Source organism: Harpia harpyja, chromosome Z, assembly GCF_026419915.1.
Source record: "Harpia harpyja isolate bHarHar1 chromosome Z, bHarHar1 primary haplotype, whole genome shotgun sequence".
Classification (NCBI taxonomy): Eukaryota; Metazoa; Chordata; class Aves; order Accipitriformes; family Accipitridae; genus Harpia; species Harpia harpyja.
In genome coordinates this window covers 14,740,075-14,766,816 of record NC_068969.1, presented here as the reverse complement: position 1 = coordinate 14,766,816, position 26,742 = coordinate 14,740,075, and the positions used below count along the sequence as shown (strand labels likewise).

The following is a 26,742-nucleotide window of genomic DNA, read 5'->3' as shown; positions in this document are numbered from 1 at the left end:
AGATGAAAACAAGGGGAGGGGGTGGCTAGAGAGAAATAATCAAACTGAGACAATCAAAATTAATTGTCCAGTTTCAGAACTGCCTTGTACCTGTGAAACCCTAACATCACTTTGTCAATTTTTTAACAGCCTGAACAAGAGGTGTACTTATTTGAAAAAGCAGTCCTATTTCACTTTCACTTGGCGTCAGTGTGGATTTTGCTTGTCCAAGTTTTAACTGGACAATGCACGTGTGTTGGGAAGGATAGGGGGAGAGGACATTTCAGATACAACTTCCTTATCTTTTATCAACAGTCTGAAATGTTTTATGATGGCACACTGCCAGTCAGTTGTGCAAGATAATATGCATTTCTCCTGATAATCACACAGATGTTTTCAGTCACTTGTCTTACTTGCCATCCACATTTTTATGGATTTAAAATCTTCTTGTTAGATTTTATGAAGTGAACACTATGAAACTTGCTGTGCAAGTTCACCCAGATGCATCAGTTATTGCAACATGGAGCCATATGTTTCCTAGTGCGCACAATATATTACTGGAGTTAAAGCGTAATCCTGGATTCCTGTTCCCTTATGTTGGTCTAGAAAACCTCGCTGCCTTAGGTGCTGCTTATCAAAGGAACTATCTCTATCCTTATGGATTGTTACAATGGATGAAGTGGACGGAGACACTTGACAATAGTCCACAGAGTAAGATATCAGGTACCTTGTGACTGACACTTTGGACTCTTTATTCCAGAATTGCTTTCATAATTCCGATGGCATTAGAATTGCTTATATTTTAGTGCAAGCTACATTGTTTGTCTTCTTTTTGCCCATACATTGGTTGAGTCAGGTTTTATTAAGTTATTTTTATGCATGTGCTAAAGCAATTTGGTACTCGGTACATTTTATATACTGAAAAACAGAATAAACACCATTATCTGTAAAAATAAAGCATTTCATCATATCAAGTTAATATGATCAACAATGAAAAGTTGTATTTCCATATAATAAAATTTAAAATAAAATAGTATAAATTATGACTTAGTTCTTATGCTATTTTAATCCAGTACACACAGTAGACTTAAATTTCTCTAGAAATCATTTTCGAGAAATGCAGGCAAAGTATTTGTAAAATACCTGACTTGCAAGTGCCTCATAAATTCAGTAGCCCTTGTGAACTGCCAGAAAAGCATTATTAGGCTGTAAATACAGAAGATGACAAAATTATGAGGTCAGTTTGCATCATGATATAAAAACTGGAGATGATGTGACTTGAATACCGTTATTCACATTACCTTTCATTTTTAATGGAAACTCTCTAATGTTTTTCAGAGGGTGTGTACCTAAATGAGAGGGAGATATAATTAATGGTAATTCTGTAACTTAGTTCCTAAACAGTTTTTAAAGCCAATTTTAACAAGTAATGTGTGAGCAACTGGAAAATGTCTTAAGTCTTTTTAAGCCTACTGTAGCTATGTAGGGGAACACACAGAATATTTGAAAAATTGATATATCCTATGTAGATGAGTGGGTATAAATGCCATGGCATGGAGACAGTTACGTGATGCACTTACTGAAACAACAAATAGTTTGTTGTAAAGAGTGATAAAGAATTTGACAGGTCTCAAGTAACTTGAGAAAAGTGATAGTAGTGATATTTTCTGGGAAATGAAAAGAGAGCAATGTGGAAGCTATTGTCCAGTAAATGTAGCTTCTGTCCATAATAAGATAAAAGAACAAGCCAGGAAAGAAAGTACCTGTGAAGATAATGGAAATACAGTCAATAAAAAGACCCAGCAAGACTTATTTTCCATTGGCTCCACTGGGTAAAGGTCATAAGTCTGCCAAGAATATTGCTACTGCAATACAAATCACCTCCACATCATGCTGCTTTGCAAGGTGTAGAACCAGTTAATGAAAGGAGACAGGCTGACTGCAGAGGTTACAGAGCCAGATGAGCAAGATGATGTTCAGTGTTTCAAGCCTTAGCTATGCACTTCCCCCTGACTGATGTACTGTATGGCCCTAGCTGAACTTCAGAATTGCTCTCTTCTCTCCAAATAGGAAGCTGTAACTATCTTCTTCCAGTGCAGGGACTGGAAATTGCTATGTACCTGGCATCTACTTAGTAAGCATTTGTCCTCCAAAATATTTGTGTGTCATAGAAGGTTTGGAAGTTTCATTAAAGGAAATGCTGAAAGTAAGTAAATATTCTAGAGGAATTTAAGCTACACTGAACTGCAAAATGTAGAGCTGCTCTCTGAAAAAGATCACTTGAGCCTAATTTTATAAATAGATTTTCTGAACTTCTACAGATGCTCTTGAAAAAATTTATTTCTGATAAAAGCTGATTTTTCTGTCGTTGAGAGGGGTTTTTGTAAGTTGAGGCCTATCATTATAAGCATTGCCTCACTAGGTCCTCTCTTGACATCCTACTCAACTCTTCCCAAGCTACCAAATAAAATTTGTTCCTCTGAAGTTCCAACAGCTGTTCCCCAGAAACTGCACTAAAGTAGGACACAAATACTTAAGCGTTTCACTGGGTATCCTTTCACAAGAAGTATATTTTACTTAAGTAATTTTATATAAAATGTGCACAGCCAAATTTTCAGTTAGGTTTTACCCAGACATTTAACTCTACATGTTAAAAAAAATGTATTCTCATAGTGAATTGTGGGCACAGAGATTGGGTGATAGTAAATGTCTGCCTGATTTGGACTATAGCCAAGAACATAAGATCTGCACGTAAAACACAGGCATCATTTTATGAGAAAGTCTATTGATCAGTGGTCTCAAACTAAAAAATGAGTGATCAAGCTGTTTTTCATTCACAAATGAAAATAATTGTTAAACTGAAGTGTAATTTGTTGTCCCTGTTAGTGGCTGGCAGGTTTCATATGTTAACAGCTCTAAATTCAACAACCTTCCCAAACGATTCTATATATGTGGGGCTGACAGCTTTTCCAAGGCTGGTTGGAACCTGCAGGAGTTAATTAGTATATCAGTCAATGAAAATTATCTTTTCAGGTATTGTCTGTGCATCTGCTGTGGGCCTGGTCAGGGTTACCTGCACAGAATTAGCAGGAATAAATAGAACTCTACTCCCTTGTTAGCTCCACCTCTGTCTCCGCTGCTGGAAGGTCACGCTTGCCAGGCTGGTATGTGAAAGTGTGTGTATGCATCAGTATATAGAGTAGCCTACCCATTCATCCCTATGTGTTGGAGTTTGCCCCACCTGATGGATGATCATGACCCAATGTGGGGACAGGAGGGGAGTCTTAAACCTCCTTGCTGATCCTGAGAGTCCATCTGTAGCTGATGATGTAGACTGTCAGCCCCCAAATTCCACCAAGAATCTGAAGAAGCGATGAGATATCATTTTGTCAGGCTCTCATCTACCTTTTCCAGTGTCTTGTTCTTCTCCATGACCCTCTGACGTGCATCCGTGGAGGTTATTATCTCCATAGGTTTTGCTATGAAAAGTGAGTGTTACAGTTGCTCTAAAGTGGTAGGATTCAGGACCATCCTCAAGCCAGTCCAGTAGCTAACTTGTAAAATAAGCTAGATTCATCTGCTCTGTACATGCAAGTCAGTTGATTCTTCAATGGGATTTTTTGTGTTTAAATTAGATTCTGTCAGTGGGTTTGTTGTGAATAAAAAAGAAACCTCTTAAAACTAAGGAGCATACAAGGTCCCTAAAATTTTAAGGAAAACCAATGATATTGCAAAGTGTTTGCTAAAATTGCTAAATGGAAGTATGATGCAATTCAGGCCAGCATTTTGTCTAGATTTATGTTTTATCTATAAAAGGTGTCACCACTGTACTGTGGTTTAAGTCCTTTGTAGCTTTGCCACTTGTGGATGTAATATAAAGTTCCTTGTATCTGTAATTGGCTGATAAGGGCCCACAGTCTTTGACAAATGATTAATAGTCACTGACCTCACTTCACATGGGCTTGGTATGGGCTGACTAAAGCAAGCTGTCTTGTCATTGTAACCTACATGCGTTACATTAGCCTGATCAGGATGTCATCATTCTTCTTTCCTCTACAATCAAAAAAAAAAAAACCAAAACCCCAAAAAACAAACCACCCCCTCCCTCCTCCAAAAAAAACCCCAAAACTGACCCAAAAAAGCTAATAATGTTTTCTTCCCTTTTTTAGTAAAGCTATCTCTGCAATTATGATAAATGTTATAGATTTGAGATTTATCATCACAAAAGAAATGTTTCATTGATGTGGAGAGAATAATGTGTTTGAGGAGGACAATAACTATAAACTTTTCAGAAGAAGTTGCAGGTTTTACCTTAAGAAAAAAACAAGAACCCATATCCTTAATTACTACTTTATCAATGTCATTTTCTTATTTTTGTAATGATATGCATGCACAGTAGTTCAGATAATGAATCATGAAATGGATAAACACGTTCCTTTAACTAAATACATTTTTAACTTATTTTCAAACTTGATTATTGGTAGAATTCTGGTTTATTAGTTAAATATAATGAATACCTTTTTCTATGCATAACTCTGACCACTCTTGATTTTAGGAAGTAAATTATTTCTTTCACTTTCTTTAAAAGTTTCTGCTAGAGGAGTCTTTTTTTAGAACCTGTTGTTGCCATAAATATTGCCATTATCATGGCACCTGAAATTTGCATAATATATCAGTGATTCCAGCACAAAAACACATCCACTGCAAACTCTCAAGTATTAAAAGTATGTTCAGCTTTGAGACTACCATTTAAGTACTCTCATTCGTCCCAGATGAAAACTAAACATTCCAATAGCTGATGCATGTGTTGTTGTATCATTGAGAGATTCAGTAAGATTAAACTCACCTACAAAATGGTGCAGTAAAAGGATTGTAGCTGTAACATTTATTTGCTGTACAGCAGAACTTCTCCAACATGCATGCTGTGAAATTCAGACACGAAAGGTCTTTGTCTCCCATATTTCAAAGCAAAGGTTTAAAGAGCAGAATAACTTAAGCACACTTAAAGATTGAGTTTTGCAAACAAAGAAGCATATTTATTTTTATGATTCATTACAAGATCAAAGCCATACAACTCCATTACTTATGCAAAACAGACAATATTACATTATGAAGTATTATAAAATTACACAACAGTTGTCAAAATAAGTGAACAAGAACAATGTATCACAAAATGTACTTTCGTTTTTCATTGTACTTGTGCATGCACTTTACTCATCCACAAAACAGAGTAATTTTCAATAGGTCTCCCAGTCGTTAATCTGAATTAGCGAAATTCTGCTGCATTTGTCAGGCTATAATATGCATGAAAAAGAACATGACAAAAGAAGCAAATGGCACAGGAAACATCTAATTGAAAAGGTTAAACTTTTTAATCATGATGGTAAAAAGCTTAGCTGCAAAAGGGTTGTTGAGAACCAAGTGGCTAACACGTAAAAGCTTGTTAAAATAATCCAAAAATGGCTTTCCCTTGTATGGGAATCTGAGAACATGAAAATGTGCCAACGTATACACTAAGGGTTTGAATATAAAACATGGCAAATGCTTTCAAACATGCTGTTGCATCTATGTTAATACGAGGCAGTTTATCTCTTTTTTTTTTTTTTTTTTTGTAGCTTTAGGACTTACTGAGAAGATTTTTTTATTGGTTCCACCCTTTTTCTGAATATTCCTGGGCCATGCATACAGAGTTTTCTGACCATACTTATATGTAGAGATGGAGGTTAGGCCGTAAAAGATTTTACATACCTCTAAGATCTCTGAGATTGAAAGGAAGAGATAGGCGTTATCTTGTAACAAGTCTGGGATTCCTTGTTCACAGCGTGTTGCAATGTCTCCTTCAGTACCCAGTTGAACTGTTGCTATGGCCCTTCGCCTGTGTGTCTTCTTCCAGGGGATCTCCAGTCTTTGTGGATGACAAGACACTTCAGTCCAGCCACAAGCGAGCATCTAAGGTCTGAGTCCAACTTCTGACAACTCCTAGAGCCTTGGGATTTTAGGGTAGTTCACAGGGCAGGCAAGCTTCCAAATAGGTTTGTACCAGTTGTATTGTTCGCTTTTCTGGAGAGAAAAAACTTCCTACCACTAACCAGCCCCCCATCTATGAAAATATATATTTATTCTTCCATTCTCCTTCTGAACTGGAAGCTTATTTAAATACAAGCAAATCAGGCTCCTTGACTGACATCCCATATGCATACAACATTTTCTTACAGAACAAAACTGTCTGGGTTTCCAAGGGCACAAATGTCCACCTCTCCCTTCCCTGCTATTCCAGTATCATTTGTGCAGGACTGTTGATTTTGATTCCTTTATGTTATTTTACCTTTTTTATTGACAAAACTTGATGTTTTTGAAGAATTAAACTGAGGTTGCATACTTCTCACTTTGTGGTGATGATCAAGTTTCCGACTTCATGCTGTACCATTCATTGCATGAATATACTAAAAGGTCATAGTTTTCTTGCATACTTTTTTTTTTTACTTTTCTGAAGAAGAAAGGTAGTTTTTACAGACTAGGAATATTCAACAGCATCACTTTTAACAAGTTTGATATACTAAAGTTAGTGCTCTGTTGAGTCATGTCTCTCCATTGATTTTTAAAAGCCCACTGGCTCCATGTCATCCATTAAAAATTAATGGGATGCAGTCTACATCCAAAATGCACAGAACAGTGAGATGCTGTTGGTGGCTGACTGTGGGGAAAAAGAATTACTTTAACTGCAGCAAGACTCATTATGTACTAGATTCAGGTGTTTCCTGAACTGGTGGAATATTAAAATATAATTTTTTTAAATGAATGGTTTATTTAATTGTTAAAAATACATAAAAAAGGAAGCACCCCTCCCTAATGGACACTTCACAAAATGTGGAAATCCATTGGAATCACTGATCAATGAGTATCTGATGTAGTTATTAGAATTTACTTGCTTAAGATTATAATAACATGAAGGAATTTTAACACACCTTTGCAAATTCATTACTTCCAATTTATACAGCGGATCTTCTGATAAATGAACCAAAAATAGCAAAGAAGGGGCTAGTATTTTACTTAAATTAGGTGACAAAACACTGGTTTTCTCTACTAGTATCATTTATATCACTAGTAAATATCAAGAATATAATCTAGCCAGCAACCTAGCATGGTGATGAACTAGAGGTTTAGTCTTTAAGTAAATTCCAATGTTACTGTCATTTAACAGAAGCTATGATAGAAGTTTCATGTATTTAACTATAAAACTTTGACCAAATAGCATAATATGTTAATCACTAAGCTGTTAAACCTCCAAATTCAGGTCATTCATATTTTTAGGCTGATGTACGAAACGATATGTTTTTAATAACCTGCACAAATTTATCATTTGACCTTTGATAATGAAAGAAAAACAGGATAGCATTAACAGGTCAAATTTTCAGCTAATACCATTCAGCACAATTATACTGTATGCACTTGTAATAGCACCTTATGCTATCTAAATACCTAGTTTAATAAGTAGACTTCACATCTCCTTTGTTATCCTTGAATCCAATCTAGCACCCATAAACCAGTTCATTTACAGATTTAAGACTTTAAGAGCAGATTCAAATCTTCCACACACAGTTGCACTTGTACTTTTTATGATTTTTTTTTAGTTACTAATTCATTGAAAATTAAATAATTTTGTTTTTAAGGAGGTCTGTCTGCCCCCATTAGAAGTGTGGTATCTGGGAGGCTGGACTTGCTGGAGTGGTTTGGAGGAAGGAAAAAGGCATTCTGGAAAAGGAAAAAGAAAGTTCCAGTAAGGCATACAGTAAATGAAGATATTATGTATTAGGGATGGAATGAATCTGTCACTTTGATGGATTGTGAGGCAAAGAACATATTAACAGATTACTCATAGTCAGAATGCAGCTCACTGTGAAAAATGTGCAGGAAATGATAAGTGTTGGTTTGTGCTGATTTAATGATATTTTGAAACTACAGTAACAATCCAGGAGAATAATACCACGTAGCTCATGGCTTGCATTTTTTTAATCATCAATGTATTGCCAGATTGCCCTTAAATACTTTTTAAAATAGAGCTTTCAATTCATGCAAAGTCATATGGACATGTATATTTATGTTATTTTTCAAGATTTTTGTTAAAATTTGCATTCAAAAATCCGTGATTTGTATGTATAAGTATACTCCATATTCTTCATACAACAGAAGTATGTGCTGAGATTTTAGCTGATAGTTGCACAAGATGTTCAAGAATTGGTCCTTTTTTCCTTAAAATATTTTTATACTCTTGATTCGTACATTGGCATTCTCTGGCCCTCCACAGAGGTAGTCAAATTATCCATTGTAAAAAATAATTCAGCAAATGTGCTTCTCTTATTATCACTCAGGCACAAGCCAGTTCTCCTCTCATATTCATAAAGATTTACTAAGTAGTTTATGCAGTTAAATATAATCCTTTGTGTTCTTTATTGATTGTACTCTACAGATGCTTAATAGTCTGTCAGTTTGATGTGTTCTTAATGATACAAAACTGATGTTGTTTTTTCATTCCCTGATTTAACATAATGTAGCCCTTGCTTTGCATTTTTTGAGTGTACTGCCAGGCTGACCGAATAATTCGAATATTCCTTTTAATTCCTGTATAGATTGTTGGATGAAACCATACTAAAACTTTGAAGCATTTTAACTTTGTTAATAATGTGGATTAAATGATCCTGTTGATTTAAGTAACATAAATTAAATCTGATCCAAAAGAAATGCGATAAAGTATGCTATCTCAATTCACAGCAATGTTAAAAATCTTTATACTAAGTGATTTGCCATTTTCTCAGTCCAGGCAATAGGATAGACTAAAAAGCAAAAATATCTGTAAAAAAATCAAAGTATCAAAGGTGTTCATTAAGATTTAAATCAAAACCCTCTGATTCTTTGGATTTCTGTTGATAGTAATAATTTTGATACATTGTCATTGATAAGTGCTACTTAATAAAGCATCACTAATTTTCTCAACAGATTTTACTGATACATGCCATTTTCTGCAAAATTAAACATACTGTCGTAAAACTGAAAACAATGTTCATAAGTCCAAAAGATTGTTTTGCTTTCCATCACAGTTCAGCTACCATGTGATATTTCAATATATGACAATTATTTTCTGAAAGTATTTTTTTAAGAAAAGAGCATAATATAACAAGATTATATAACATTTTTTAATTCTATTTTGGTATGGAGAATAGCTTTCAGAATAATGAAGAATTTCAGTGCAAGTATTAAAGGTGCATGATGCTTTGAATGGGCGTGGAAGCTATTCTAAGCCTTCATACAATGCAACTCACAACGTCAAAAGACAATACTTGGCATTCCACGTTGTTATCAGGAAAGCTCTAGATAGTTTATTGCATGTTGATTGTATTGATTACAGCTGGAGGCCTTGATAGCATAAATAGAGTGTCTTTAATTAGTCAGAATGTGTGATTAGCTTTTCTGTTTTAAGGAGATGAACTAGCTTCTTAAAGAAGTTCCCCCAAAAAATATTCTTTATTCAGTCAGAATAAAAACACAATAAAGGGGAACACAGGCCAGTCTGCATTTCTCAGAATATTGCTGCTTGTCTCCATGCTGGGCTCTACTTTTAAGCAAGGTCTACAAATTTTTCAGGATTTTTGTTTTTGTTTTTGTTGTTATTAAATGAACTCATACACTCTCTCACACACACACATGCTTTAGCTGCTTCCTAAAAGCAACTGCAGACTTCATTGTGGAAAAGTCCATCTTGACTGCTAGACTACAGCTTCTACCAGAATTACCACTGTAAACCCACTTTTCAGAAGTTTATCAATCAACTGCCAGTATTTACTCTTTACTGCAATTTGGCCAAGAAGATTTCAGCACACATGAGATTTTTTAAAATTTATTTTCAATATTTTAGGAGAAGTTGATTTAGACATTGCTAACTAACTTGTGGAAGTAATAAACCAGTTTTTAATATATATTGTGTGAAATGTTTCAACCTTAAAAGTAATATTAAGTCAACAATGAGTCCCTAATACTGTAGTGTTTTGATTACTTGCCTTGGTGAGAGGGGTTTGAATAGCAAAACTATTAGTTTTTCTTGGATATTGAAAGAAAAAAACATGAACTGAATCTAGACTGTCTTAATAGGAAATATTAAATTTGCCTGCACATCTTTGTTGCCTCTCATAAATAAAAACTCCTTTGCCTCCCTTTGGAACCATCAAAATCCCTAGATCTTACACTTGCACCTCCTAGAGAAAATAATTCATCTACTGAACCAGATGCATCAAAATAAATATAAAGATGAAACTGAACAACTCCTTTACACAGGAATTGACTCCAGTAAATGAAGGACAAAATCAAAGACAAAATCATCCAGCAAGTCACAAATCATCCCATCTCTGATTTCTCAGACTTCATCTTTCAGGAAGATCTTCCAGAGATGAGACTTCAAACTAAAATTCATAAATTTTCTAAGTAATAAGAACTATTAATTTAACAGAAATACTGGTTTAATGACACATGATTACCTCTCTCCTTCAGTGTTCTCTAAATGAATTGTCTCTTTTCCATTGGAGGTAATTGCCATGTTATCTTTCCTTTGTTCTTACTAACATCCTCTCTGCTTTCCAGGTACGAACTATTTTCTTTAGAAATTCTCTGATACATATTTTGTATGAAAAACACGTATCTTTAAACTCTTCTGTTTTGTGCCAGACCTGTAGAACTGCATATATACTCTAAAGCTTCTTTACTTTTCTAACTACATTTTTTGGTCTGACTGAGATAATTCTCTTTAGAAGCAAGCACTGTCTTTCCTCTGTCCTTGCGCCACTTTTGCTTCAGCAATCTTCCTAGCAGAAATATTCTAGTTCTCCTCCGAATCTCAGACATCACTGTCTTTTAAAAAAGCTGTAGTGAATTTGGAAGAAAGAGTAGCTTGGGAAGTGGAGATGTAGATTAGCACTAATAGTTCTTCCTTACCTTCTCTAAAATTGCCACAGTTTCTCCAAGTGATTGCCTTTGCTGACATTGTGTTTCAGTGCAATTGTAGAGAATCAGGTAAGTGATAATGCTTCGTGCTCTCTGACTACATCCTATGAGCATGGTCAGATTCTAGTGTTAGAATTATGTTGGTTGATTCTGAGGCAGCACACACCACACGTGCAAGTGGCAGAAATGGAAAATACTTTCTACCATGCCACTAGATATCATGGCATGCATTTAACTGTTATTCCTAAAAACTTTTGAAGCTTTGGTGTAAACAAAGAGTCTTTGGCTATATTCAGGGAATGCAATATGGTGAGCAACGACAGAGAGGGCTAATAATGAGATGTCTAGGCAAGCATATTGCTGTGTGGATTAGTTGTACCAGTTCTCACTGGCATTAGCTGAACAGCAGAAGAGGAAAAGGATTGGTTGTGAAGTTAGCCATATATGTGAAAATAACATGATGGTGTAAAAAAATTTTGAAGTATGTTTTTTACATATTGAAATGATGGAAAATTCAATATCTCTTCCTTTAAATCTGCTATACTACTTGCTGGATTTCTACACCAGCAGTTCTGTTTCCTGAGGCAGAAAATTAGTTTTTTCCATTTTGACTGAAAACAGATAGGTGGTTGTCCCCTGATTCACCCCAGATTATGCATACATGCCAACAGGAGATGATGTGGAATCAATAACAAGTCCAGAAGTAGCAGAAAAACTAACCAAAAAAATAAAAGCAATTGGCATATTTTAGCAATTAAAACACATGACTGAGCCTTGCCAGATTGCTCTGTCAGAAGCAAATCTTACATGAGATCATCAAGGCTTTTCAGAAAGTAGAAGTACGTTACCTGTTTACTTGGTGTTGGACAATTGAGTTGAGAATTACAGTCTGGCAATGTGAAGAAATCTGTCAAGCTTTGGAAAAATTCATCCCTTCTACACGAAGCCATGGATGTTGAAGTTACCTCTACAGCTCTGGCTAATCTCCCTGGCCTCTAGCACAAGTTTGCATGCATAATGTAGTGCCAGCTGTTGGAACAGCCATGGCCAGACATAAGTTGAATCAACCCCAAACCAAGTTTAATTTACTCTGTAGAGCTGCACTGTTCCCATCAGCATGAAGCAAACATAAGGGAATTTAAAGACCCCTTTTCCCTTCCATTCCCCTTGCCTTGCAGTAAAATAAGTTGGTCAAAAAGGATGGATCTGGTTCTATCAAAATGAGATGATTTACTGAGGCTCCTCGAATTCTGTGTTTAAGTATTAACTTGCAATTATTTAGTCTAGTTAATGGTTATATGGAAGCTTTAATGTGTTACAGCTCTTTACTGTTGAAGAGGAGAGATGGGAACTTAAGGAAACATCAGCAATGCACAGTGTACAGAGATTAATTTCATATATGAAAAGAATTACAAAACATGGTCACCTGCACAAAGAATGTCTTAACTTTGTGGCTTATAAGTGTCCTTCCAGGGCTATCCTTCTCTGATAGTATAATGTGAGTGACTTCTTCAGTGAAAAAATCTGCAGTTCAGTTTGCAATAAAAAGCAGTAACAATAAAAACAACTGTTCTGTTTTCCTTTTTTTGAGCTGTAACAATCAAAGACAGTGTATCGTCAAGTGGTGTATGTGAAATGAACTTTGAACTTTGCATGAATGTATGATAACGTGAAAATCATTTTTAAAAGCTATCACAAAGTAGTGTTCAGGAGAGACATAAATTGCCTATTAAATTGAGTAGGTGAAGAAAATCCATACTCCCTCCTCTATAATAAAGATCCCATCAAAGTTCTTTTCTTTACAGAAGCAAAATAGATGTGTGACAGCTGTGATGAGTCCTCTGTATAGTCTTGCCAGTAGCTAAAATCATGTGATGCTCAGTAACAAATTTTTATTTACAACATATAACATTTTATAACAATAAAAATTGTTATAAACAATTATTTATAATGTATTTACATAACAAAGCTTTTTTCCAGTATCAACAATACTATCAACAATAACATCCTGACAATCCAATGTTTCCTTCTTAAAAACACTAGAAAACTGTTAGTAATATTAATCTTAGCTCTGATCACTAATTCCATCCCTTTATTGAAAAATTTTAAAGTTAAATTAAACTGGAAAGATTAAATTATTTAGTACAAATCAGCTGTCCCACAGTTCATGACCACTGAGTTGGTATCACACTGTTAGTGGCATCCATTTCATGTCTAAGCTCAGCTCAAACTTGCCAACCATCCACACTGTGAATGATATACTACTTGCTATGTCACCCTATTAACAGGGGGCTCCAAGCAGTGCCAAGTCAGTGGTAACCAAACACATCTCTTGTGATTGTCTTTAAGGCTTTTTCCTTAGAGAGGGTAAGGATTTTTAATCAAATTGACCCCCACAGTCTCCCATAAAACACAGGTTGTTCATCCCAAGTCTTTATTCCTCAGAAAAAGACTCTCATGAGTTCTACAGGCTTTCAAAGTATAGCTCTGTGGGTTATGGATCACACCTCATGTAGACCTTTTGCTGAGGAAGCAATACCAGCTGAAATCTGCAAAGCAAACCTGACTTACAACACAGATTTTAGTGTGAACAGAACAGGTGAAAAGGCTGAGGAAGGAAGGAAGCCTTAATGTTTAAGAATTGTATTAACTCTGAAGTTTGTGTTTATAATAGTAAAATCTAGCTTGATTTTGTTTCAACATGCTCAACAACCTACAATTTCCTTTGAAATTTTTTTTAATAATCAAAAGAATGTGAACAAACAGGAACACAAACTGTGCTTTTAGGAATGATATTTTGGTTTGTGTTTTTCAGGGACTGGTTGAACCTGTTCAGTCCTCCCATCATTCCTGGAAGCCAACAACTGGAAGAGCACACTAAATCTTCAACAAATCAGAGTATTCCAGGTAGGAATTTATGAAGACAATGAAAAGGACCTGGGTAGAAAGACATTTCTAAATGCTGTTTCTGTACTCTTGGTGCTGCCTTTTCGTAGTTTTCTGTACTGCTACATTTTGGTTCCAAGTTCTCTTATTTATTATTCTCAGCTCAAGCTAGCAGAGTTTTCCATGCAGTATTATTTGCCTCTGATAAAAGAATAACTTATGCAGTTGCAGTTTCCTAATGTTCTGGCTTGATGCCAGTTAACTCATAAAAACTGCATCTTATTTGTTTAAAATAAGGAATTTATGCTAGTGGGGGTGGCAAACCTATGAAAGAAAGAATGCAAAGACTAAACATTCTTATTCAGAAGCACAATTACACTTATGTAAGTGATACTTCTCTTATGAAGAAAAATTTCAGATTTAGCCTTAAATGAAATCTCAGTGTGATTTCCTGAATAAAGACTGTTGTCACCACCTAAAGTGTTATAAGTTTTTGTTTATTAATGGTGTTTGCTTAGAGAACAGCAGAGAACTTAGCTGAAACTGGAAAGTCAACAAGAACAGAAAAAACAAATACCTTGTTTTCTTCAAATGCCCTTTTTTCTTATCAGTTGGCTTAGGAAACAGGGTAGATATCTACATTTTTCTTCAAGTCTGGGGAATTCAATGTGAACTCTCATAAATCTGACCTGTGTATTTTGGCTGCCCAAGGGATGAAGATGTCTCAGTGATTTACTGTCTAAAATAGATTATGCCCCTCAAATTCGGAATGTTTTCATAGATGTATATTTGTAATTGTTTATGACAGCAAAATAGAATTTTGCTGTCAGGAAGGGACCTTGCTTTGAAGAATCAAATAATATGTTTTGTTAAGGGTCCTAAGTAAGCCAAAGAGAATAGGACAGTAGTCCTTGAGTTAAAGGCATGTTGGATATAAATTTGTGATAGGGCTCTGAGAATTTTTTTATGTTAGTATTATGAAATCCAAGGCTTGCTGCAGTAAAGCTAGAATTTCTGCAAATTTTAAAAATTGTATTATTATCTTTAAAAAGCTTTAAAAAAGAAGTATAGTTGGGAATTTGTTGGATTTCTTCTGTTATTCACACTAGAATTTCCAAACTGTGCCGCGAGTTGTTCCTAATCTCATTTTCCTTTAAGCTGAAATTTTTTACATCATGTGTCTGTGATTGCACATTTGGAGGACAGAAAATCTCTATATACCATAGCTTTTTATTTTGGCCTTTTATTTTTGTGCCTTTATTCAATCAAATTAAATTCTGGCTCGTGTATGTATGATATTGGTAATTTTGATAACTTCACACAGAAAGTTTTCTATCTCCAAATAATCAAAAAACCTGCCATAATGGAAGGCCTGATGGGCAAAGTAAGGGGGTACCTCTACAGTATACAGTGTCTTCAAGCAACTCCAAGCCTCCCTTTCTGATTGTGTACAGTCCTTGGAAAATAATGTCCTTGCACTATATTAACAGAAAACTGACATGGTTTTGCTCACATAAAAGATACCCTTAAGTGAAACACAGACCTTTGGACATAATACGGTGGTGTGTGAAAATGCAGTGCCGTGTAATACATGTAATGCCTATCAGATTAGATTGTACCCATCAAACATCAGAATCTGTGTGTTTTCCTAGATAACTTTGTTTAAAAAAATCTTGATGGACCATGGTAACTAGATGGTTTGGAGTATCATTTTTTAAAAAGATGCAAAATAGGTCATGTCCTGTGATATATCTCTAGCACTTCAAAAAAAACTTTTTTTTTCTTAATCACTTCACTTGCGGTTAGTTATTTGTGTGACAAAAGAAGTGTTTTACTACTGACAATTAAGTACCAGATCTGATCAACAAACTGAATGCTCAAATTAATTCCAGAAAATTCTGCTGCCCTACTCACTTTTTTTTTTTTTAAATATCACATTAGAAAATGAGTTATTTCTCATCTTGGGAAGTGTCTTAAGTGTCACAAGATTATTTTGTGTGTGTGTGCAGTTTTCCATTATTCCAAGTATCACAGGATAGCAAAAGCATATTATCAGTACTGAAAATCTGCAGTGAATCATAATCTATTCAAGATATTAATTTTATCTAGAAGTATCCTTAAAGAAAAATAGATAGTATAGCATTAGTATATTTATAAAGATTTTTTAATTCTTATATTTAGAAAAAATCTTTTAAGTTGGTGCATAACTTTGGGGAAAAAAGGTGATTCATTTCTAAGAAAGCATTTTATTCTACAGTTCCTTTCTTAACCTTTGCACCATCCATAGTACATAGTTAAATAGGGAGATGTAATGAGTAGTCTTCTATTCAACAGGTTTCACAAGGCAATCAAGAGGAAAATGTAGACTCATAAATATGATAAATTTCCATAGATTTTTTCCCTTACTGGGCATTGATATTTCTGATTTACAGACAATTTCATTTATCTTAACGTAACAAGTCATACAAGGAAGTTTCCACAGTAAGTGACAAAGGCAGAGCCATAAATTCTCTGGAACTTTATTGTATCTTGTTACTTGTCTTAAGATAGTGGTCAAGGAACCACAGTACTGAATAGTCTTCTTTCTTGGACTACAGCTGTTGACAATAGTCATATGGTAACCCTGCAGTACATAATTACAGCATAGATTTGAGCACTGCAGTTCAATGTTCAAGGATCATATTGGAGAAAATATTAGGAGTGTTCTTTTCAACATCCCTTCTGCTGACAGCTGATCCAGTGCAGTTGACTTGTATCAGGGTCAGAATATGATCTATGTATCTTAAAGTGAGATTTGCTACAAGGCATTTTCTAATATTAAAACTTAGAATACAGTGAAAAGGGAAACCATTTTAGTTCTCCAGACTGTGGTGACTATGTAAAAAATAACACAGTTATTCGTACGTTTATTTCAGAGTTCATATAAAGCTGCTATATGCCTCCTCCATTCTTTGTTATCCAGGTTTAGACATCTTGAGCAAAAGCCTTTCTCCATAAAAACAATAGCTCCCCTGATTTCAGTGGGGCAGCATTTCATTTAATATGACAGTTATTCAGAGGTACTATCTTCAGTCTTCTTTCAGCTCAGAACTAAAAAATACTCATCCCTCTATAATCTACAGCACAGACTTTAGTTTTTGTTTAAAATCAAGTTATTTTCTAGCCTCAAATACTGTTTAAATTTTTAGTGATTTAAGAACAAAAGCTTTGATTTTGCTTTCACCATGATATTCAAATTAAACTGTCAAGAGGTTTTTTCATGCAATCCTGAGCAGCTTCAACCTCAAAAGCGTGGATGGTGGCAGCATAAACAGCTATGGAAATTTTCTTTGAAAGTGACTTGTTTATCAGTTAATTTGGCTGCGGATACTTCATTCCTACATATGGTCAGGTTGTACACAATATACCATTTGAAAGTAGAAACATGCCTTTTAACACAGCCATTACACATTAGTTGAGTCTTGTAGAAGAATGTCACTTAATTCAATTAGTACTTCTTTTTAGAAAGTAAAACAGAATTGAGGTTTTCATACATTTTTTTAATCTGTTCAAAACTTAATACTCCATGCTTCCATTGGAAATCTGTTCCAACATCTAGAAATACCTTAAAATGCATTTGCAGATATTGTGAGATGCTAAAAGAAAGAAGCCTAACTTTAAAAGCAAAATACATCTAGAAAACTAGGTTCTCATTCAAATGGAAATACATGCAAGGAATTATTGCTATAAAGCTATAAATCTAGCTAGTGCTGGTTGCAATCTAATTCTGATTTGGTATGAATTCAAGGCATACAGGGAAAGAGGTATACACCTGATGAGGCTGAAGAATTTCTTATTCCTAAATCAAACCAGGGAGTATATGGAGAGGCCAGTTCTAAGGTAAAGAGGTAAGGAGATTTAAGCTTGGAGAAGCAAAGAGAATTGTTTTGAAGAGAAGCATAGGCAGGGAAAAGCAAACTAATAAAAGGAAGAATTCAGTGGAAATAACAACATGGTTTCAGGTGAAAATGTAAGGCTATGTGAGGGAATGAGGCATGAATACCATTTGCTTGTGTACTATGATCTGAAGTGTAGAAAAAGACATTCAGTTCTACGCCTTCTTTCTGCACTGCATAATTTTTCCCAAGAGCTATCCAAACAAAATATCTCAGTTAACCTCATTTAGCTTACCAGGCCTTATGAAGTACCCACAGCAGGGAGGGCAACAATTTAGCTTTACCTTTTTACCTTTGGTTACAGCAAAAGTTTCTTTCTGATGGCATTTGTTAATGCTACTGAGGAAACAAAAATGAAATCTCTTCCAAAATGATAAAGTGCACACTTCTTCTGTATGCATTAAATGCACCAACCTACTTTCTGGTCTCTAGATAATGTAACCTATATATCGTCGTGTGGTCCTGGCTGTAAATAGATTCTGAGCGTTGTGAAACTGCTGCTGTTAGCATAACAGGCCATTACTTATTATGACATGTTAGGGCATACAAAGCATTGAGCTTTTGTATTAGCAGTCTGAGAACGAGATGAACATTTGTGATGAAATTCAAGATACAGATTGTGTTCAACTGTGCATTTCCTATCAAAAAGCTATAGATCATGTAACTTAGATTTAGCTTGTATGAAAGACAGACAGGTTTAGAAAAGGAGCTACAATACATAAAGTGTCTGTAATAAAAGTCTGTATGGCTTTATCGGGGTATTTTAGGCTAAGGATTCGTTTCTGTTACCTGAAAGCATTCTTGCATTTTACATAACTTTAGACAACCTAGATTTAAAATTTTTATTGTCTGAAACAATCTTATTTCCTCTCTGATATTGAAAGCTCTTTTGTATGGATTTACCTATACTAGACATTTAGGTGACATACTGGATACCAGACATTCAAACTCTTTCATTCTTACAGGCCTTAAGTATGCACTGTCTGTCTTTGTTCATGCTAAAACATTACTGTTTAAGGTCATTGAGAAAAATACCACTTAGGAATACTTTGATGCACTGTCAGTAAAGGTACTTGTGGTGAACTGCTCCACTGGACTTTGTAAAGTCCAGTCGTTAAGCAAACACTGACTGACATCATTTCACCTCAAATAAATACAAGTCTTCGGAAATATAGTAAAAACGTGAATTGCTGTTATCTTGAAGGTAACAATTCAGAAGTCAGAAGATTACACACTTTAAAGAAAAATTCTGTCACATCTGACAGGTATTTCCATGTTATTGTCTAAGTGAATAAGAGTGATTTATTCTTACTTTTCCCACTTGGCACAGGTGAAGACCTCAATGCTGAAGATGAGGAAGTTTTGACTCTTTTGTATGATCCATGTCTGAACTGTTACTTTGATCCAGATTCTGGGAAGTACTACGAATTGGCATAGTCAGATCATGAGAGGATATCATTTTGTATTCAGAGTAGGTTTATCTTTTAACTGTTTGTAAAGCGTGACTGAGCTGTATAATTTATCATGTAACTTAAAACTTGAATTAACCAATAGTTTTGCAAACAAATAAATATATTTTGTAAATAGTGTCTTATTTTTATAATTTTGTATTAAGTTGTAATGCAGTGGAAAATCACATAACATAAAAGTTCCTTGTGACTAATACATTTATTTGTTAGTCTAATTTATTTCCAATATTCAAAGGTTCTATATGGAAACAAATGAAGTTGAATCAAGGAGGTTTGTGGTGTTTATCTGTAAATTGTGGTTTTACTCAAATAAAAAAAAAAATTCATTACTTGCTTACTGTGTATTTTTAATTGGGTCTGAGCTATCTTATTCTTTGTACTCTAAGATATACAGCATGTTGTTCAAAGGCCTCCGTTTCATAAGCTCACTCTCTCCCTTTAGTCATCAGAGAAAGCAGTATTTTCCTTCTCTTCAAGAAATTCTCTACTGTTGCATATTACAGTAATGGGATGATGTCAAAGCTGTACAGTGGTACAGTGTGGTGCACCTTACGGTGTGTGCATGGACAGTTTATAAATCTAGACCACAACAGGGTAAACGGCAGGCTCTGAGAGTGCCAGCTACTGTCTACTTTGCTGATGTAATTTAACATAGGACTGAAGAGCAGTAAGAGTGATTGCTTCAACTTTCAAAAATTGGAGCCTTGTTTCATGTAAGGCAAGAAGGTGTGTATATGATTCATATGGGAAGCTGTGTTCAGACTGCAGGTCTTACATGTTTGTATTAGTTTTTCCATTACACCTTGCAATAAAAGTAATTTATTTAACCACTCTGTATTGGGTTTCAGTCCAGTTTTCAGTGAGGGTCCTGAATTTCCAACTTCTTAGAGTTTTAAATTGCCTGCGTCACTGTGCAATTTTTTTTTCTGTGGTATATGAAATATCCCTTATTGACCATGGAGAAAGACCATAGATATAAACCAGACTGTACATAGCCTTTGAAAATGAAATCATTATATGAAATGAATAAAATACTGTGCATGGAGACATGTCAAGCTTTGTCTGTTCTAAAAACCAGTTAACCTGATCCTGATGTTTCTGCGTTGCCATGGCTGCTACTTGGCTCCAAGCAGTGCCCGACATTTCCAGCCCCAGTGCAAGGGAGATTCTGCAACACTGTGCAATGCTGCTTGCCACTACTGGCCCCCTGCAGCCGACAGGACACTTGCTCAAAGGGTAAATAAATGATTAAAAAATCAGCTGCCTGGTATTGAAGAAAAGGTGTCAGGCAAGGGTTGCCCATGAAACAACAAGTCCAAAGAGTTGTGTTGTAATGGAGTTGAGTTAGTGGAACAGCTTTGAAGTCCACCAGTTCAGTACATAACAGTTTTCTGAAGACAGTTGAAGGGAATGTCAAAATCACATGGCAAAAGTGACCTATAGGCCTTTCTGGTGATTCTTGTTTTAAGTTTCTACTTGATTATATCCAGTGCTGTTCCACTGTAATTATTTGCAAGCTGATTACTCAGTGAATTTTTAAGAATAATGTATTTGAATGTCATAAAGTAAGCTTAGTAAGCTCACCGGCAAGTGATTTAAAATTATATGTCTGTAAATTATATGTAATTATGGATCCCAGTTAATGAATATCCTAGAATCAATTGAAAATGCACTTGTTAATAGTGACTTGGCATAAGATCAGATTGCGTATTTGGCTTCTGTGGCAGGTACAAACATATCATCACAAATTGATTCGAGTAGCACTGAAATCCACAGGAAGACAGATACTGTGCTGAGATAATTTACTTACCCTGCCTTAGCCTGTTTCTCCCAGAAAGATTTGTACCTGTTCTTGCTAATGCCATAATCAGTTTAAAAGTTCAATGAAATCATAATTTTGACCTTCAAAAATCAGATGCTAGCTTGTACATGCTTGTGCATATCTAACCACTTTCTTTTTAGCATCTTTTAGTGATCAGGACCATGCTCCCTGTATCTGCGGCAAGGGCTATTTAAAATGTGTTGTTAATTTTCCTTTCATAGCCACATGTCTCACAGGAGTGGTTGGATGTCCTAGGGCACCACTGTGAATTCAGACTGGGTCACTGATGCTACTGATAACCACTCACTTTGAAAAAAAAAAACCAACACCCAACAACAAAATGCCGGCTGCAAACTGATCTCTGCTATTTACGAGGCAGAAGTCTGCAAAGGGCCAGCGGGTTGTCTGCCAATGCCTGGCTGGGTGGATATGCTTGTCCTGGCTTCACAGCAGGCAATCACTAATGTGTCACATACAAAAGCATACCAGTGGACATCCAAAGCTTGGACAAAAGGGAGTCCTTGGACTCCCCGCCTTTAACGAGATAAGGAGGCAGGCGGGTAGCAACACTAGGTTCAGGGTGAGTCTGTTGCAGGCAGGTTCATAGGCAAGTCCGGATACACTCTGTTTTCCTGTCATTAGCACAGTAGTATTTTATAGGTAAGTCCTGCTTTTCAAAATCAGCAGTTTGGGATCCTTGCCTTTTGTGTTCTAGTTAGCAGCTTTATGTCTTCAACATCCGTGGGGATTGATTGCCGTGGTGCTGTGAACAACACCTGTGAGCTGAACGGCACGAAAGGCTTAGCTGCAAGGACTGTAAGTTTTGCTCACGATGTTTTTCTTAATCATCGTCCTGTGAACTTAGAACTAAAGCACTGCTGGCACGCCGCATGCTTTTTGTTTAGCCAATTTGTCAAAGCCAGCATTTATGGCAAGTGATGAAGAACACAGATTTGCTTCTAGCAGTCATGTGCAATGTTTTAGTCCGTGAGAATCACATAATTCTCAGTAGAGTGTGCTTTCCAACAGGTAAAAAGATCTGTGTCTGGGCATAAAGCTTCAGGCCAATGAAACTGTCCACAGGGATTTATTTCTACAGATCCAGCATCAGTTATGATTTTTGGGAACAGAAATTCTGAGATGCAGTAAATTTTAGTAAGGCTTCATTAATGTTTCTTAGATGTGCATTGAAAATAGAGAAATTGAAGTTAGCTCGGTAGAGTTGCTGGAGTCAGCAGATCACAAGTCAATCAATTGGTCTCTCAGGCCTTTCTATGTTCCTTACACATATGAGGTGTGACAGACATCTCTGCTTTGTTTCCAGTTCCTAAAAAACATGGTCAACCAGCTTTCAGATAGTTCAGGAGGAAGAAGAAATCTTTAAAACACTTCTTAGCCACAGCCCAGAGCAGTGTGTTTCTATGTTGCTGCAATGATTCTCCCCATTTCTCATTCTTTTTGCCTTAGGTCCATCTACAGAGGTTTTCTCTGAAGCCCAACCAAATAATCAAGTTTCAGCCTTTAGATCTCTGTGGGCTGCGGCTGCATTGAGTTGCAGGTCACAGACACCCTGGTACTTACGAGCACTGGCATGGGCTCCTCCAAGCAGCTGCTAAAACTTTGTGATCTTGCAGTACGGTCACTTGTGCCCAAGTGCTGTCTGTACGTGTGAGCCTCATTATGCCAAACAAAGAACACACTCTGTCCTAAGGAGCTTACAGTAGGACATCAATATTGATTTTTTTCCCTTCTGCTGCCGTGGTTACTAGGTGAGAAAACATGAAAAGTCATGCTTTATTATTCACATATCCTTCAGCCATAAAGCATTCTGTCTAGCAGCACATCCTCTAAACTTTGGTCAAATGGCAAGCTTGCACAGGCTGAAAAATCCTTGAAAATAATTTCACATAATGCATTTCATATTCAAGTTATTTTTCCATGGTATTTCTTTATTTTAGGAAAGGGCTTATTTTTTTAAGCAATGGGCTACATGTAAAATGAAAAGACAATCCAGTCTCTCTTTTCTATGTGGTATTGCTGATAATCACCACTTTTCTCATGGTTACTATAGTAACTTGGCATCCTTATCTGCCACCTTTTTTGGCACCTTGAAAAAAAACTATTTAAATTCAGTTCCCTGATAAACTGAAAGCTTGGCTTCATGATACCCATGGGAGTATGTAAGTGTAACAACAATACTTGTCATTTTTTTCTTATTCGGTGTTTAACTTGCTTGTTAGCAGCTGTACAGGCAGCTCTAACTGTGATGTTTTGGGATCCTGCTGCAGGTGTTATAAACAGCACAAATGCAAACGCCCTGGATGAAACCCCAGAAACAGCCATGAGCTGCTCTCAAGGGGTCACACACAGCAGCCCACGATGCGAAGACCTGAGCAGGCTTTTGCTCTTCTCATGCCACTCTAAAAGCAGTTCCGTTTCCAAGCTTGACAGTTTTCAAGAGCAAAAATAATCTGTGGACATTACTACGTGGTGAGAATTATTATGAAGGTTCCTGTGGGTAAATCAGTGGTGAATCAACAGCCTTGTGATGCTTTTAATCCCTTTCTAAGTGTGTGCCATCCAGTCTGCATGGCAGATGAGAGTGGACTCAGGCTGGGGATGCTGGAGAGCTGAGAGACATTTTTGGAGGTGAGTTCAAGGCCAATACAAACACCAGGTGCCCCAGCTGAGCATGGCTCCCCAGCAGTTCCACCTCTTTTTTTGCTCTAAGGGCACCAAAATGGTGCTTGTGGTAAAGGTTGTTTTTCTGATTCTGTCAAAATGTGGGCCTGATGTTCTTTTGCCAGGTGTTTTGAAGAGCAGACAGGTTTGAAAGGTACGTGGTTGCAAAACAACAGAGGAAAAAATGCGATCAACAGCCATTAAATAAAAAGCAATTTTATTTTTGCGGTGTTGCTGGAGTGCTCCTGGGGACTGACAGTGTGTCCTCATCCCACTCCTCACAGATATCCTCCCCTGGCCTCTGCCAAAGAAAAGATACGGGCTATGCCAATAGCAGGTCCTCTGCGCTGACCACGTACAGCCACAGTAAAATACTTTTCATAAAGTAGCCCAGCTAGGCTCCTAGTGCAAGTGTTACTACACTGGTACTGCTAGTGTACTTCAAACGATGTTTACATTGCACTGCTTAGGGGTTTTATCTATTAAAAAGTTTATTATTGGATGATTGTGCATTTTATCTGTGTGGGAGACCAAAAAACCTTAGGTCACGGAAATTAGAAATGTCGTTTTAGAGCACTGCATATTTATTAGGCCATCTGCTACTGCAGTGCTCAAGGCAAAAATCTTCATACAGGCAATCTATTCACAGCTACTGTTTTACCACCTGATGTGCAAAATATCAAAGCTATGGATGCATTTATTATTGTGCTGAGTAATTTTCCAGTGAATTCATAAAGCTTAGGAAATGTCCCGTGCAAGAGTTTCGTTTTTACATTAGGCTGCTGTTTTCTCACCGGAGCTCGAGAGGGGCCTCTGAGGAGGAATCCCACTGTGTCAATAGTGGTGTTGTGCTGAACACATGGCTGGGTGGCACTGCATTTTGTCATTCCAACCTCAGTAAGATGCATTCTGGCTGGAGGGTCTGGCAGATACCTGTATGGCATTTCCCATGAACCCACGTGAAGCCCAAATTAAAATATCTGCTGTTTTCCCAAAAAGAAAAAAAAAAAAAAACCAAGTAGATTTCAGAAACAGCCAATTCCAAAGTAGCATTAATGCCTCAGCAAGCTGCCTGATGTTCACAAGAATACCAAAAAACAATCCAGCTTTTGGGTTTTCTCATTTTTCCTTTCTAGTAACTGGAGAGCCTCCACGGCGCATGCACACCCACAGTCCCATGCAGCCCACAGCCTGGGCACCACTGTGGCCCCTTTGTGGCCCAAGCATCTTTACCCAAACACATCCCCATGTCCTCTGGGACAGAGCCAGGATCAGACCAACAGCTATGATAAAAATCACCCTCAGTGCTGTTTTAGAGGCATGCAGACCATGGAATGGCAGTGAGAAAGAGAGGTTTGGCACCACTCGCCTACTCAGAAATACCACGTTACTTTTCCAGGTACCGTTTGCTCCATCCCAGCTCAGTTTGCAGCCCTGTTCCCCTACTTGCAACTGTAAATCCCTGGGTGCAGGGACAGCCGCCCTGTGCCTAGCCTGCACCCACTACCCTAGGGCCTCTCCTCCCTACATTGTCAGAGTCCGACAGTGCTTAATGTCACCAGGGCCAAACTGCTACTGCACTTACACTTTTGCAATTAATTTGCAATACTCGGTGAATGATAGAGTGTGAACCAAGAAGGCAGGTTCCTGCTCAAGAAAAGCAACGAAATGTTAGCTGTGGTAAAATACAGGCATGCTATCTGTGTGCACACACGTCCCTGCGCAGGGCTGTAATCCCCGGCACACCACGCTGCTGGGACTGGGCAGAGGAAAAGAGGGATGGACAGGGCTGTGTGACAGCCTGGACACCCATGAAGGGTTCCCACCGCCCCCAGCAAGCTGCTGGTCTCCTGCAGTGCCACATAGTTCCTGCCATACGTCAAGGGTCCCGGGGTACCCAGTGCCAGAGCTGCCTTCTCTGGAGTGATACTGAAGGGACCAGAGCTAAATACTTGCCTTGCTGCGAGGCTTCCAGACATAAGCCCAGGGCATCGGTTCCTGAGCAGCAATGACACATGTTATTCAGAGGGACGTGTTTCATAAGGGAGTCTCTTACAGCAACAGGCCCTTCCCCGGCTCTGTGCACACTTACAGCAAGGCTGGGACTCTTTACACTCAATCCCGTGCAAAACACTGAGACTCCTCCATCTCTGTGTCAGCTCTGTCTCCAGCTCAGCTCTGAAACAGCTTCACCCTGCCCGTGGGTGTCTGCCACAGCAGCAGAGCTGGAGGTGAGGGCCTGGCAGCTATTGTGCTGTTGATACATTACTCTACAGTGCCCTGATCTCTTGCAGTGAATTACACCTTATTTAATATGATCTATAAATCCTCATGTGCCAATAAAAGGAAATGTCTGATCAGTCCGTAAGGTGCTCAAAGGACACATCTTTTACTGACATCCTTTAACTTCCAGCTCATGAGCAAAGCCAACACACGCTAGGTGCTGAGAGACCCGAGAGGAGCATGTCAGCTCGCATCGATCCATCGCTCCGTCTCCTGCTGCGACTTCCCCTGCAGAGCCACCTGCAAGCTACGTGCACACAGACAACGTATTTATACCTTCCTCCAAGTGAAACACGGGACTTGGTATTACTTTTGTGCACTGATCCTGTTGAATGTAATTGCGGGAATACTTTGCCACTGTTACAAGTTAATGACACATTGTTTAAGTGGGAAAAAGATGTTTATAGTCAAATTTATAGCTGGCGTTGTACCACTGAACCCCAGGCGCAGCCCTTGCCATTGCTGGCGGCAGGGAAGCCGCGCTCAGCCGTGGCAAGGCTGCCAGCCCAGGGGAGCCGCTGCCCCGGCCTCGCTCCCTGGGACACGCCGGACCCCTCCCTGGGCTCCGCTGGGCCGGACCCCAGCGGTGTGCACCCCGGGGCACCCACAGCCCAGAAAGCCTCGGCCAGAGGCGGTTGCAGGTGCCTGCACAAACGGCTCCGGTGCATCCGGAGCCAGCCGGTGAAATAAGGATAAC

At 37.5% G+C, this 26,742-nt stretch overlaps 1 protein-coding gene across 2 annotated transcripts in view; it reads left to right on the top strand.

Annotated features, from left to right (window-relative positions):
* CFAP20DC (CFAP20 domain containing) overlaps window positions 1–20,147 on the top strand; it is a 93,190-nt gene extending 73,043 nt beyond the window's left edge. The window contains exons 16-17 of one of the 2 annotated variants that reach the window (XM_052775931.1): window positions 13,784–13,875; window positions 19,120–20,147. In XM_052775931.1, the coding sequence (XP_052631891.1) occupies window positions 13,784–13,875; window positions 19,120–19,226 (199 nt within the window). In that variant the 3' untranslated portion in view covers window positions 19,227–20,147. The remainder of the gene's footprint in view (window positions 1–13,783; window positions 13,876–19,119) is intronic. The other variant, XM_052775932.1, reaches the window with a different exon arrangement.
* Window positions 20,148–26,742: the final 6,595 nt, after the last annotated feature.